Raw genomic sequence first — 14,382 nt, forward strand, 5'->3', positions numbered from 1 at the left:
ATTCCATATTTTAGAAGCGTTTTTATGCGTGACACTTTACCGATTGGGGGAATACATCAAAACGAGAGCGGTATTGTAAATTTAGATAAAGTTGAAGGATTAGGTACCCACTGGGTGGTATATGCAAAAAGAGGAAATCGCGCTATGTATTTTGATAGTTTTGGTAATCTTCGACCGCCACAAGAACTTGCTCGATATCTGGGGAATGACGCAACACAAATTAAATATAATTGCTTACCATATCAACGATATAATTAAAACAACTGTGGGCAATTGTGTCTACAGTTTCTACAGACGATTGATGCACAATTTAAAAACAAACATTATGCACTGTAAACTCAGTATCAAACATGTCGCTGACGCTCACGTTATCAGGCAAAAGTAGTATCCTCGCTGTGAGCTACTTTTCTGCTATAGATTTAAGCGATGGAGAATATGAACTCGGGCTGGCTGATTTTAAAACGTATTTTACAATTCCTAATGTAAATTCATCAAATGATGATGATGATGATGATGATGATGATGATGATGATGATGATGATGATGATGATGATGATGATGATGATGATGATGATGATGATGATGATGATGATGATGATGATGATGATGATGATGATGATGATGATGATGATGATGATGATGATGATGATGATGATGATGATGATGATGATGATGATGATGATGATGATGATGATGATGATGATGATGATGATGATGATGATGATGATGATGATGATGATGATGATGATGATGATGATGATGATGATGATGATGATGATGATGATGATGATGATGATGATGATGATGATGATGATGATGATGATGATGATGATGATGATGATGATGATGATGATGATGATGATGATGATGATGATGATGATGATGATGATGATGATGATGATGATGATGATGATGATGATGATGATGATGATGATGATGATGATGATGATGATGATGATGATGATGATGATGATGATGATGATGATGATGATGATGATGATGATGATGATGATGATGATGATGATGATGATGATGATGATGATGATGATGATGATGATGATGATGATGATGATGATGATGATGATGATGATGATGATGATGATGATGATGATGATGATGATGATGATGATGATGATGATGATGATGATGATGATGATGATGATGATGATGATGATGATGATGATGATGATGATGATGATGATGATGATGATGATGATGATGATGATGATGATGATGATGATGATGATGATGATGATGATGATGATGATGATGATGATGATGATGATGATGATGATGATGATGATGATGATGATGATGATGATGATGATGATGATGATGATGATGATGATGATGATGATGATGATGATGATGATGATGATGATGATGATGATGATGATGATGATGATGATGATGATGATGATGATGATGATGATGATGATGATGATGATGATGATGATGATGATGATGATGATGATGATGATGATGATGATGATGATGATGATGATGATGATGATGATGATGATGATGATGATGATGATGATGATGATGATGATGATGATGATGATGATGATGATGATGATGATGATGATGATGATGATGATGATGATGATGATGATGATGATGATGATGATGATGATGATGATGATGATGATGATGATGATGATGATGATGATGATGATGATGATGATGATGATGATGATGATGATGATGATGATGATGATGATGATGATGATGATGATGATGATGATGATGATGATGATGATGATGATGATGATGATGATGATGATGATGATGATGATGATGATGATGATGATGATGATGATGATGATGATGATGATGATGATGATGATGATGATGATGATGATGATGATGATGATGATGATGATGATGATGATGATGATGATGATGATGATGATGATGATGATGATGATGATGATGATGATGATGATGATGGAGAAAATATCACCATTCCCGACGGCTCGTATGAACTGTGCGATATTGCTGAATATCTAAAACGTGCGCTCGACGAGCTTCATATCAATGATGTTACAAAGAACATGATTTCATATTGTAATGGTGAAAAAGATTATCTTTTAACGATTAGAGCTAATAACAATACGATAAAAAGCGAGATTAAATGTATTTATCAAATAAATTTTACCAAACCATGCAACATTGGATCGTTGTTAGGATTTTCATCAGATCGCATACTCGAGCTGTTATGTTGGCATGAATCGGACGCACCGATACAAATTATCAATGTAAATGTTATTCGCATTGAATGCAGTGTAACGGGGGGTGCATACAGTAATGGAAAACGTGTACATACAATACATGAATTTTCACCTAAGGTTCCACCTGGATATAAGATATCTGAAACTCCAACACAGATCATTTACCTTCCAGTCGTCGTACGAAGCGTTACTGATTTGACGATTTGCATTGTAGATCAAAACGGACGATTGCTTGATTTTCGCGGCGAAGAAATTACCGTGAGACTGCATGTGCGGAGACGACTTTAGTGTGAGATGCTCGTTTTGAATAAAACGTCGAACGTGAGACAAACTAAATACACAGCTTCCACCAAAGGAGTTCAATTATTGAAGAAAAAACTTACTACATCAAACGTAGAATTTTTAAAATCATTGGGTTTTATTGTGTGTAACATCTAAAAATGGCTGATATATTGATTATTGATGATAAGCCGATCTTTGATAATAGTATTGTTAAAATTGAAACTCATACGTACAACCCATATGCTAACACAACGTTTGGATATAGTGATGAAATACGGATACCAATACAACAACAGGATTTGTATACGTTGCCATGTGAGTTTTCTCTATATTGAGGGAAAAATAAAAATAAAAAAACCTGACGATAAGTTAACAGCTGCGCTAGGAAATAATTGTGTAGCATTTATGTTCGATGAAATCCGTTATGAACTCAATGGTGTAGAAATTGATCGCAACAGAAACGTTGGAATAACTAGCACTCTTAAAAATTATATATCGCTAACATCTGATAATGCTGTGATGCTGCAAAATGCTGGATGGAGTGAAACATCAACTACGTCAGAAGGATTCTTTAATTTTTGTGTACCCTTCAGTATATTGTTAGGTTTCTGTGAAGATTATAAACGAGTGGTTGTCAACGCTCGCCATGAATTAATTTTAATACGCGCTCGCAATGATAATAATTCCATTATAGGAAATTCGAAATTAGAGCCAGAAATTGAATTGCATAAAATACAGTGGCGAATGTCTCATGTCATATTAAATGAGGTCAATAAATTATCCATGCTGCGAACTTTGGATAGCGGGCGATATTTAAGCATGACTTTTTGCTCGTGGGATTTGTATGAATATCCTCTTTTACAGAGTACTACAAAACATTCTTGGGCCGTCAAAGCTGCAACGCAACTTGAAAAGCCTCGATACGTTATCTTTGCTCTGCAAACCGATCGCAAAAACGTTATGTCTAAAAATTCAACCATTTTTGATGATTGTAAATTAACGAATGTGAAACTTTTTCTCAACTCTGAATATTATCCATATGATGATCTGAATTTAGATTTTGACAAAAAAAGATACGCCATTTTTTATGATATGTATATACGTTTTCGTAAAGCTTATTATGGCAACAGTTCTTATGAGGCTTTTTGCAATGTAGCAGCATTTTTATCATATGGACCATTTGTTGTTATCGATTGCTCTTGACAGAACGAGTCAATCAAAAGCGCCACTGTAGACGTGCGATTAGAATTTGATTGCAAGGAAAATGTTCCTGCAAATACAACCGCATATTGTCTTTTTTACACGATCGCATAGTTGAATTTAGTCCACTGTCTAACGTTGTGCGCAAGGTCTTATAAAAATTGCTATATCAGCAGTTTTTATCATATATAAAGAAACAATTTTATCTACACATCATTATTGTTTCGAACACGCGTTCATCATGATTGCGCCAACGTTTGTTGATCTTCAAGGTTTTAATATTGGACGGCGATTTATTGTAAAAGAAGTTGCAGTGCTAAGAAAGGGTACTGTTCTAACTCATTACATCTTTAAAAATCCAGTGCCATGGAATTTTTTGGCGCAATCTAAAAAGTCATGCATTTCTTGGACAATAAAATATCATCATACATTGTCGTGGGAAGAAGGAACCGTGCCATACAACATGGCAAAACAATTAATTACAACAGCTATAACAGGTGTAGACGGTGATGAAGTGTCACGTCTTATATATGTCAAAGGATATGAGAAATGTGCATGGTTGGCTGATATGCTCGACGACGATGTTAGAGAAGATTACATCATTGAAACCTTAGACGCTGATTATGAAGATATTGAATCTTTAAATATTTTAGATACTATTAATACTGTGCAATGTGGAAATTATCTTACGCATTGCGCTTTACAGAATGTATTTAAAATATTCAACTGGTAGTCGCAGCGTCAAAAAAAATTATAAAGATTGAAAAAAATTTATGTTAACGCGGATGGCGATGAAGTGTGGCATCTTCTATCAAAGGATATGAGAAACGTACATGGCTGATATGCTCGACGGTGATGTTAGAGAAGACCGCATCATTGAAACCTTAGACGCAGATAATGAAGATGCCGAATCTTACAAAATATTTTAGATCCTATTAATAATCATCTTACGCATTGCGCTTTACAAAAATGTATTTAAAAATATTTAACTGGAGCATCAAAAGGAGTTGTAAAAATTTTAATAAACAAATTTATGTTAGCGGATGGTGACGAAGTGTAGCACCTTAAAATATTCAATTAGTGGTCGTAGCGTCAGGAGGAGTTGTGAAGATTAAAATAAAAATTATTTTTTATGTAAAAAAATTATGTTTTTTTATTTTTAACAAATATATAAAATATATAAAATATATATAATTATTAAAATATTTAAAACATATACTTTTAATCTTAATCTAAATCTTAATTTAAAACATATACTTTTAATCTTAATCTTAATCTTAATCTTAATCTTAATCTTAATTTAATTTAAATCAAGTTTTGGGGCTGAAATATATAATTATAAATTAAAAAAATACAATTATAATATATTAAGAATATATATATTTATTTTTACCTAATTCCAACTTTTCGGCGCAAAGGCAATGTCTTCCTCCATATTAAACATGTGGCGCAGCCCGAAGACATCACCACCTTCATGAGGGCCCATCCAAATATATTTATTATACTCTCTATTGCGACGGCGTTCATTTTTTATAGCATATTTTTTTTAAATATTAATAAATCCTTTTATACGGATTTTTTCCGGATCAATCCAATCTTAAAAAATTAAAAAATTTAAATTATTTTATTTCTACATTCTTTATTATTTAAATATATTTTTGTGTAAAAAGATGACTTACGGGCTGTACGTGCGGAATTTTTATTTTCATAATATGCTTAATTTGCACCTCATGAAACGATTCGCTGTCTATGTATATGCGCTGTAAAAAAAATATTATACTTTTATGATACATTTTTTTTCATTAAAATAGTTTGTATTTTTACATGATAGTTCTTACCCCAATGGCCGGATATGTCACATCAATATGATTTTCAATACGATCGTTATAAACTAAATCCATTTTTAAAATCAAAAAACTTTATAACGAAAATTGGCTCACAAAAACTCTAATGCTTCACGACTAAATAGATTTACATCTCACAGCCTCTCTTTATACAGGGTGTCTCACCCCATGTGTCGAATATTACGCGAGTAGGTAGGTCTTGGGAAAAGAAATCGAAAAGTCCTATACGGTTTTGCTTAATTTTTATTCGTAAGCGAAATAAAAATTTATGAAATATTCCGCGAGTGGGAGCGTACCTTTAAGGAGGAGTTAACGTTGCGAGTATAAGCCCGACCCAGGCTGTTTGAAAGACAAGAAGAAACGAGCGAGCGATACGAGGCGACAATGCGCGCGTGAGGCGAGCCGACAATGTGCGACGAAGCGAGGCGAACGACGACGCGCGAGCAAAACGAGGCGACAACGCGTAAGGCGGCAGCAAGAACGACGCGCGAGCGAGACGAGGCGACAATGCGCGCGTGAGGCGAGCCGACGATGTGTGACGAAGCGAGGCGAACGACGACGCGCGAGCGAGAGAAGATACCAATTTTAACGATATTTATAACGTTACAAATTTAAAATTAAATAATTACACGGAGTAAATATAACTATCTTTTCCTCACCACCTATCGAGGTAGATAGTACGGCGCGTTTTTTTTAGAGTGGTTTCCCCGGTAGGCCTAATCCACTGCAACAACTCAATGCAACAATTGTTCGAAGTGCCTTCCTTGTACCTGTAGGCAAAGTTCGGCTCTCCGAACAATTTGTTGCGTTGCACGTTGTGCCATATCGGGCGTCACTGTATCGAAGGCCGCTATAATTGCAGCACGAACCTCCTCCACAGTACCTTCACGCACGGGTTCTACTTGAGCTTTTATATGGCCCCAAACAAAATAATCCAGCACGTTCAGATCCGGTGAACGTGCTGGCCAGGTAATGGGACCACCGCGACCCATCCAACGCCCCGCGAAACGATTATTCAATACCTGTTGTGCGTTGCGCGAAAAATGCGGCGGAGCACCGTCCTGCTGGTAAATTAATCTTAGTCGAACGTTAAGCGGCAGGTTCTCCAAAAGCGGCGGAAGGTCGTTTTCTAAAAAATATGCATACCGCTCTCCATTTAAACGAGGAGGTAAAAAATACGGCCCAATCTAAAAGTAACAAATAACAATATTATAAGATTTAATTGCATATAAATAAATTAAATTTTTTTAAAACTATTTACAATTTGATTTTCAATTACACCCGCCCACACATGTAGCTGCCACCGATACTGGAAAGCAGTGCGCCTAATTGCATGCGGATTTTCTTCACTCCAAAGGACGAAATTTTTGGAATTAAAAATTCCATTTGGAGTAAATAACGCTTCGTCCGTCCATAATATGAAATTCGGAAATGACTCATTTCGTCTGCATTGAGCCAAAAATCCTACACGTATTTTTAATTATTATTTTACATTATTTGCGTACTTCGAAAATATACGTAACGGAAAAAATAATACCTTGGCAGAATATAGCGCGCTGTTCTTCATCCCGAGGAAGAAGCTGTTGCACCCGTTGGTAATGATACGGGTGCAACCCTTCTTCTCGGACAACGCGGTGTACCAAAGCGTTTGGTAAACCGAGCGCTCGCGCTACACGACGAATACTGCTTCTGGGATCGTCTTCAAATCTGCGAAGTATTTCTTCTTCGTCTTCAACGTTTCGAAGTACGGCACGTTCAACGCTACGTTGTCGAGGAATCACGGATCCCGTGTCTCTTGTTCGTTGCACGCACCTAATAATTGTGCGATACGATGGATGTTCGCGATCCGGATATTTTTCCGCGTAAAGTTCCGCTGCGGCTAATGCACTTTCACCCGCGGCACCATAGCAAATTATCATATCCGTGTATTCACTCGCTGTGTAACTCATGTTGGCACGGTAGATACACAATAAGTATTAACGTTATCGAGGCACATGGCAATCGAGAAAAACAAATAAAAATTGAAAACATCTTCGGCGCTGCTCTAACAAATTGCCCGACCGATATTTAAATAATAATAAAAATACCGTATATTTTCGAAGTACGCAAATAATGTAAAATAATAATTAAAAATACGTGTAGGATTTTTGGCTCAATGCAGACGAAATGAGTCATTTCCGAATTTCATATTATGGACGGACGAAGCGTTATTTACTCCAAATGGAATTTTTAATTCCAAAAATTTCGTCCTTTGGAGTGAAGAAAATCCGCATGCAATTAGGCGCACTGCTTTCCAGTATCGGTGGCAGCTACATGTGTGGGCGGGTGTAATTGAAAATCAAATTGTAAATAGTTTTAAAAAAAATTTAATTTATTTATATGCAATTAAATCTTATAATATTGTTATTTGTTACTTTTAGATTGGGCCGTATTTTTTACCTCCTCGTTTAAATGGAGAGCGGTATGCATATTTTTTAGAAAACGACCTTCCGCCGCTTTTGGAGAACCTGCCGCTTAACGTTCGACTAAGATTAATTTACCAGCAGGACGGTGCTCCGCCGCATTTTTCGCGCAACGCACAACAGGTATTGAATAATCGTTTCGCGGGGCGTTGGATGGGTCGCGGTGGTCCCATTACCTGGCCAGCACGTTCACCGGATCTGAACGTGCTGGATTATTTTGTTTGGGGCCATATAAAAGCTCAAGTAGAACCCGTGCGTGAAGGTACTGTGGAGGAGGTTCGTGCTGCAATTATAGCGGCCTTCGATACAGTGACGCCCGATATGGCACAACGTGCAACGCAACAAATTGTTCGGAGAGCCGAACTTTGCCTACAGGTACAAGGAAGGCACTTCGAACAATTGTTGCATTGAGTTGTTGCAGTGGATTAGGCCTACCGGGGAAACCACTCTAAAAAAAACGCGCCGTACTATCTACCTCGATAGGTGGTGAGGAAAAGATAGTTATATTTACTCCGTGTAATTATTTAATTTTAAATTTGTAACGTTATAAATATCGTTAAAATTGGTATCTTCTCTCGCTCGCGCGTCGTCGTTCGCCTCGCTTCGTCACACATCGTCGGCTCGCCTCACGCGCGCATTGTCGCCTCGTATCGCTCGCGCGTCGTTCTTGTCACCGCCTTACGCGTCGTCGCCTCGTGTTGCTCGCGCGTTTCTTCTTGTCTTTCAAACAGCCTGGGTCGGGCTTATACTCGCAACGTTAACTCCTCCTTAAAGGTACGCTCCCACTCGCGGAATATTTCATAAATTTTTATTTCGCTTACGAATAAAAATTAAGCAAAACCGTATAGGACTTTTCGATTTCTTTTCCCAAGACCTACCTACTCGCGTAATATTCGACACATGGGGTGAGACACCCTGTATATACATTTTTGCATATTGATGCATTTTTTAACACGTGTCGATTTGACAGCATTTTTTCTTAAAGTGATTTGCACGGGTATATGTCACACACCTTAGGAGAGTAGATGATAAAAAAATGCTTTTGTTTTCTTTCTGACAGTCTGTAATGCTCTTATTTTTAAAGAAAGATTCGCATGAGTATATGTTTTAAAATGTTTATATTATATTTCAAAATGTTTATATTAAATATATTGTTTATAAGAAAAAAATTTTTGCAAATTTATATTTTTAATATAAAATAATTTCATAATTTCACATCATGTGCAAGAATGCATCTTAAGTTTCAAACGTGTTAAACGCTGTAAAAAGATTCGCATGAGTATATGTCAGACCTTCGAGACTGCTGTTGATAAAAAAATGCTTTCGTTTTTACTTTCTGACTGTCTGCAGTGAGCTCGTAGCTGTAGCCTGTCAGTCGTATGCTGATTTTTTCAAGTGCAACACATATATTAAAAATTAAATGGATAAAAAGTGCTCGTCGTTAGTACACATTCTCGCGCGTCGCGAGTTGGGGGATCGTACCCCATTCAGTACAGGCGGTGTGTGGTGTGGTACACACCAAAATAACAGTATAGCTCAATTTAGCTTATATTTAAACAATCGCTTATGTGGTTAAAGCAGCCGTGGTGCAATATTAATATTTGACAGAACTCCTCGTTCAGTTCCTGAAAATCCCGTGGGTGACGAGTGCAGATATGTACTTGATAAGCGGATAAACTTGTGCACCCACATAAAACAATTCGCTTTGGCGGACAGCGAATTGTTGCCGGTGAAAAAAATGCGGCAAAATTAAAAAAACGTAAGTTTTTATTGTATTTGTAATATATTAACGGTTGTTGCTAGCGCGGGGTGTTGTGAGGGGGAATAAACACGGGTTCTAACTTAGGAGCGTTGAGGGAGGCGAGGGGACGGGGAAAAAATCCGCGATGAGAGGAGCGCGGGTAGAGGTAGCCGTAGGTGGGAAGAGACCGGGGGAGGTATGAATGGGTGACAGATACCCTCCCCGGTCTCTTCCTACCTACGGCTACCTCTATCCGCGCTCCTCTCATCGCGGATTTTTCCCCCGTCCCCTCGCCTCCCTCAACGCTCCTGGGTTAGAACCCGTGTTTATTCCCTACTAGTGTTAAAAAGAGTTATCTATTTATTATCTTCCTCGTGGGTATACAATAAGTGTTCCGGGAGGACCCCTTGCACCGTTACCTGGTGCACCATTATTTGATATATTATTTTATTTAATTTTGTTAACATTAATTTCTTAAATTCTGAAACAAATAAAATATTTTTAATAATTAATATCTATAATTCTCAGTATTCTATTTTTATTTTATTAAAATCCTCTGTTACCATGAGAATATAAATTTTCATTTTGAGCATGATCTTTTGTCATAGAACTCATAGGCGTTTTACTTAAACCGATGTTTAAATTGTCCTCAGTAAAATCTAAAAAATATTTAAATTTGAAACTTTTTTACAAGTATATATACAGGGTGTCCGAAATATGATGTCCAATCTTAAATTTATGGGTAGGGACATAAAAACGGTGACGAAAAGTCCTGAACAATTTTTTAAAATTCTTGATCATTTTCGAGAAAAAAATGAAAATACAATACACGTAAATACAAGTATAATACAAGTAGATACACGTAAGAGTGATAAGGAAAACACGATTTGAGCGAATGCGACAGATGACGGCGCGAATACCGCTCGCTTATCGTCACGTGCTGACTCCGCCTATTTTGTTTATAATATTCGGGCCGTCGTCTGTCGCACTCGCTCAAATCGTGTCTTCCTTATCACTCTTACGTGTATCTACTTGTATTATATTTTAATTTTTTTCTCGAAAACGATCAAGAATTTTGAAAAATTGTTCAGGACTTTTCGTCATCGTTTTTATGTCCCTACTTATAAATTTAAGATTGGACATCATATTTCGGACACCCTGTATATATATATTAGTTATAAATTAATTATTGTTAAAGCTCACCATTTGTACATCTAGCTTTCGGTGTGAGTTTGTGATTTTCGGAAAGAGGTGTATGCAATACATTTGTAACACCCCCCTTTCTCCCCTCTGTGTGGCCGGACACGGTCAAGCGGCTCGCCGCGGTAGTCGGCGAGTCGTCGCGTGCGTCTAGGACCGGCCGGGGTGTCCGCGGGAAGGAGCGAAAGCACTCGGAGTCTCGTGTATCTTTCTTTATTCTATTTACATTTATTTTCGGATCGTTATTTACAAGGTTTTCTATACAGGTGTTAGGCCGCGGCGCTTGTCGCACGGGCGACGTAAACAGAGTTGTCGTCGGTCGCGTGAGTCTAGGTTTTCTATACAGGTGTTAGGCCGCGGCGTTTGTCGCACGGGTTACGTAAACAGAATTGTCGTCGGTCGCGTGAGTCTAATCGTGGCGTTGTAATAGGGGCCCCTACTATGGACCGTGGTTTCTTAGGAACGGGAGCGCGGGTGGCAATCGCCGAGAACGCTCGGCAGAGACGAAGGACCCTTCACCTCCGGATTGCGCCGCGCTCGTCAGGAACCGCCGAAGCGGTTGGAGATGCTGCCCGGGCGTCTGCCGCGGGATAAGCCGAGAACGCTCGGCGGAGGCGAAGCACGGCTTCACCCCGCTTTATCCGTCGTGGCTGGCGACCTGGCAGTTTCGAAGGAAAGGAGGCGGTGTCGCGGCCAAGAACCCTTGGCGGAGGCCGAGAACGCTCGACCCCCGTTCTTAGCGACTCCTGGGTTTGCTGGTTGTCTGGGAAGCTACTGAGCGGAGATCCGGAACGGAGCTCAGTAAATCGGAAGATTGCTCCTGATCGCTCGGTATCTGGCCTTTTTATTCAGTCGTTTGCGTGGCCCGGGACGTTCGGGTTCCCGGGGGTTGGCGTCGCAGCGCTCGTCGCGGTCGTTAATAGTATTACTTTTCGCGCAACGCGAGACGGCGGTACGCTCACTTGTAACGGCGCGCGTTAATATTCGCGGTGTTTTAAAAAAGGGTCGGGGCGCACCGCGCCCCTATTCTCGCCGGACGATGTTCGGTCCGACGGGCCGGCCGACGTTTTGCCGGGGCGAGGTAGGTGCCTACCTCGTTACACATTTGATATAAAAGATTGCCTACAAGGAATAATTGGCAATTTCTTTTTCTGTGTGACATTATTATTTTCCTTATTTGCATGTAAATATGAATCTTCTTCTTCTGAAAAGGATATCATTACTTTTCTCGCTTTTATGCATCTTCTCTTTTTCTCTCGTTTTTTTAATTCGCTGCATGATATATCCTCTGTTTCAACGTGCGACGTATCTTCTGCCAAAACTAATTTTTGCATACCCCCTTCATAAGTATCTAAATAATTAAAAACAATATTATTTTAAAATTATAAAAAGTATTAAAAACAAATATAAATTTATTTGTGATATATACATGCACTTACTTGCAATGCCAAAAACTCTTGATATTGATAATTCTTGCCAATCTTGTTTGTCATGAAGTAATTCAAAATTCATTATCGCCTTATTAATTCTTAGTTTGGTTTTAAAGTAACTAGGCCAAATACAAGATGATGTGTCTGCATTTTACCATATTGCAAATATTAATTGCAGACCATCAACAAATTCTACGACAATAAATGTCTTATCTATTTGCATGCAAATCTAGAAAAAAATTTAATTAATATATGCACTATGAGTGTATTCGTTTACACAGTATACATATCACATATTACAACATATACTAAAAAACAATCTCTTATTTTCTCGATATCTATAATATAGAAGACCGCATAGAAGACAAAATCTTGCACGATATAATTTGGTGGCAATCACTCGGCACATGGTAACGGTACGTACACGTATAATGCAAGTCTGATCCACGTGCTTTGGCGAACAGAACACATGGATGAGACTTGCATTATACATGTGCGTGCCGTTACCATGTGCCGAGTAATTGCCACCAAACTATATCGCGCAAGATTTTGTCTTCTATGCTGTCTTCTATATTATAGATATCGAGAAAATAAGAACTGACCCACTAAACTTACATTCCACTATCACTCACTGAACTAAAATGACGAACCTCATCTCGTCAGATCGTTCCTAGCAACCGTGATTGTTATTCATAGCAACGGCGTTTGCGCGACTACCGCGCTACATCGGCCACATATGTACTAAAAATTAATAATTAAAGTGTATTTAACGAACTGTAATTTATTGTTCGTTTTGCCTTTCAGGAGTTGTTTCGAACAAGTTCAACATATTCCAAATGTGTTCGAGGAGACGTCACTTGTGCAACCCGGCAACGTCTTTTTCTTCTAATGCCACATATTAGAAGAAGAAGACAGTGCCAAGTTGCACGAATGACGTCTCTCAAACGCACTTGGGATGTGTTGGGTTTGCTCAGAGCGACTTCCGAAAGACGGAACGAACAAAATGCTTATGTTATATTATAAAAATATGTCAAGTTATAACACACAAAACTATATTTCATGATTTACAGGAAAAATTATATAAGTATGTTTTTTGTTTTTATAAGGAATTTTCCATGTTTTACATACAATATCTATAATTGGCCAAAAATAAATATTACTATTACATAATGACATTACTTTAATATTAAAATCACTGGATGAGCACGGTAATTGATATAAATCTTGTACATATTTTAATTTGTTACCAACAACATAAATATCTTTATCTTTAGTTTTAATAATGTTTTTAATCAACACATATGTGTTGTCTTTCAATAAACAACAATTATTTGAAAAACTTCTACAATTAACACTAAATTTTTCATTTAATATTATAAAATATTGCAATTCGACCTCTATATTATCAAGTATTGGACCATTGTTATGTATATATTTGAATAAATATGTTTTATTGTTATTACTACATTTATCAAATAAAAAATTACAATTTTTGGCTTCACTACATCTTTTAATTAATTGTTGCAAAGGTTTCTCAGTTTTACGTAATCTTTTTTTTATAAATGTCATATAATTTTCAAACTTAATAGAACTAAAATTATCGAGCACACCATAGGTTCTGACATCACAACATAAATGTAAAAGATTGTGTACATTATGCGATATATATTCTTTACCGTATAAAATTTCAAAAGATTCAACAAAATAAGTGAGTAAAGCTTCAACATAATCAATCAATTGTGTATTATTAATATGACGTGTCAAAATTGTAATAGCTACATGTAATGTAAGAAAATAAATATAAATTTTTTTTGAAAATATATGTCGTAATACTACAGGACCTGTATATAATAAAAAAGTTCTAAATTCTGTACACAGAAAAAAAAATGTAGTAAAATAAATTAAAAAAACATATGTTTTAAGTAAACGGTGAGATTGCGGGCTGCCCTAACATCTGTAGTTTATTCAACAGCAACTGATATTGAGTAT

The 14,382-nt window shown here is 37.3% G+C and overlaps 2 protein-coding genes across 2 annotated transcripts; one reads left to right on the plus strand and one right to left on the minus strand.

Annotated features, from left to right (window-relative positions):
* Positions 1–2,674: 2,674 nt before the first annotated feature.
* LOC139107851 (uncharacterized) lies at positions 2,675–3,719 on the plus strand. The gene is made up of 3 exons (XM_070665716.1): positions 2,675–2,831; positions 2,917–3,108; positions 3,211–3,719. Exons 1-3 carry the CDS (start codon positions 2,675–2,677, stop codon positions 3,717–3,719), a joined length of 858 nt encoding a protein of 285 aa, XP_070521817.1.
* A 2,575-nt stretch (positions 3,720–6,294) lies between these two features.
* Positions 6,295–7,509, minus strand: LOC139107852 (uncharacterized). The gene is made up of 3 exons (XM_070665717.1): positions 7,098–7,509; positions 6,822–7,024; positions 6,295–6,747 (listed from the first exon to the last, which is right to left on the minus strand). The coding sequence occupies exons 1-3, from the start codon at positions 7,507–7,509 to the stop codon at positions 6,295–6,297; spliced, it is 1,068 nt and encodes a 355-aa protein (XP_070521818.1).
* Between the last annotated feature and the right edge of the window lie 6,873 nt (positions 7,510–14,382).

Source organism: Cardiocondyla obscurior, linkage group LG14, assembly GCF_019399895.1.
Source record: "Cardiocondyla obscurior isolate alpha-2009 linkage group LG14, Cobs3.1, whole genome shotgun sequence".
NCBI lineage: Eukaryota > Metazoa > Arthropoda > Insecta > Hymenoptera > Formicidae > Cardiocondyla > Cardiocondyla obscurior.

Coding starts and splice junctions, on each gene's coding strand:
- LOC139107852 (XM_070665717.1), bottom strand. CDS start 7,509: ATGAGTTACACAGCGAGTGAATACACGGATATGATAATTTGCTATGGT. Junction 7,025..7,097: donor GCGCGCTATATTCTGCCAAG/GTATTATTTTTT, acceptor AAATACGTGTAG/GATTTTTGGCTCAATGCAGA. Junction 6,748..6,821: donor GTGTAATTGAAAATCAAATT/GTAAATAGTTTT, acceptor TGTTACTTTTAG/ATTGGGCCGTATTTTTTACC.
- LOC139107851 (XM_070665716.1), top strand. CDS start 2,675: ATGGCTGATATATTGATTATTGATGATAAGCCGATCTTTGATAATAGT. Junction 2,832..2,916: donor GGATTTGTATACGTTGCCAT/GTGAGTTTTCTC, acceptor ATAATTGTGTAG/CATTTATGTTCGATGAAATC. Junction 3,109..3,210: donor TAATTTTTGTGTACCCTTCA/GTATATTGTTAG, acceptor ATTCCATTATAG/GAAATTCGAAATTAGAGCCA.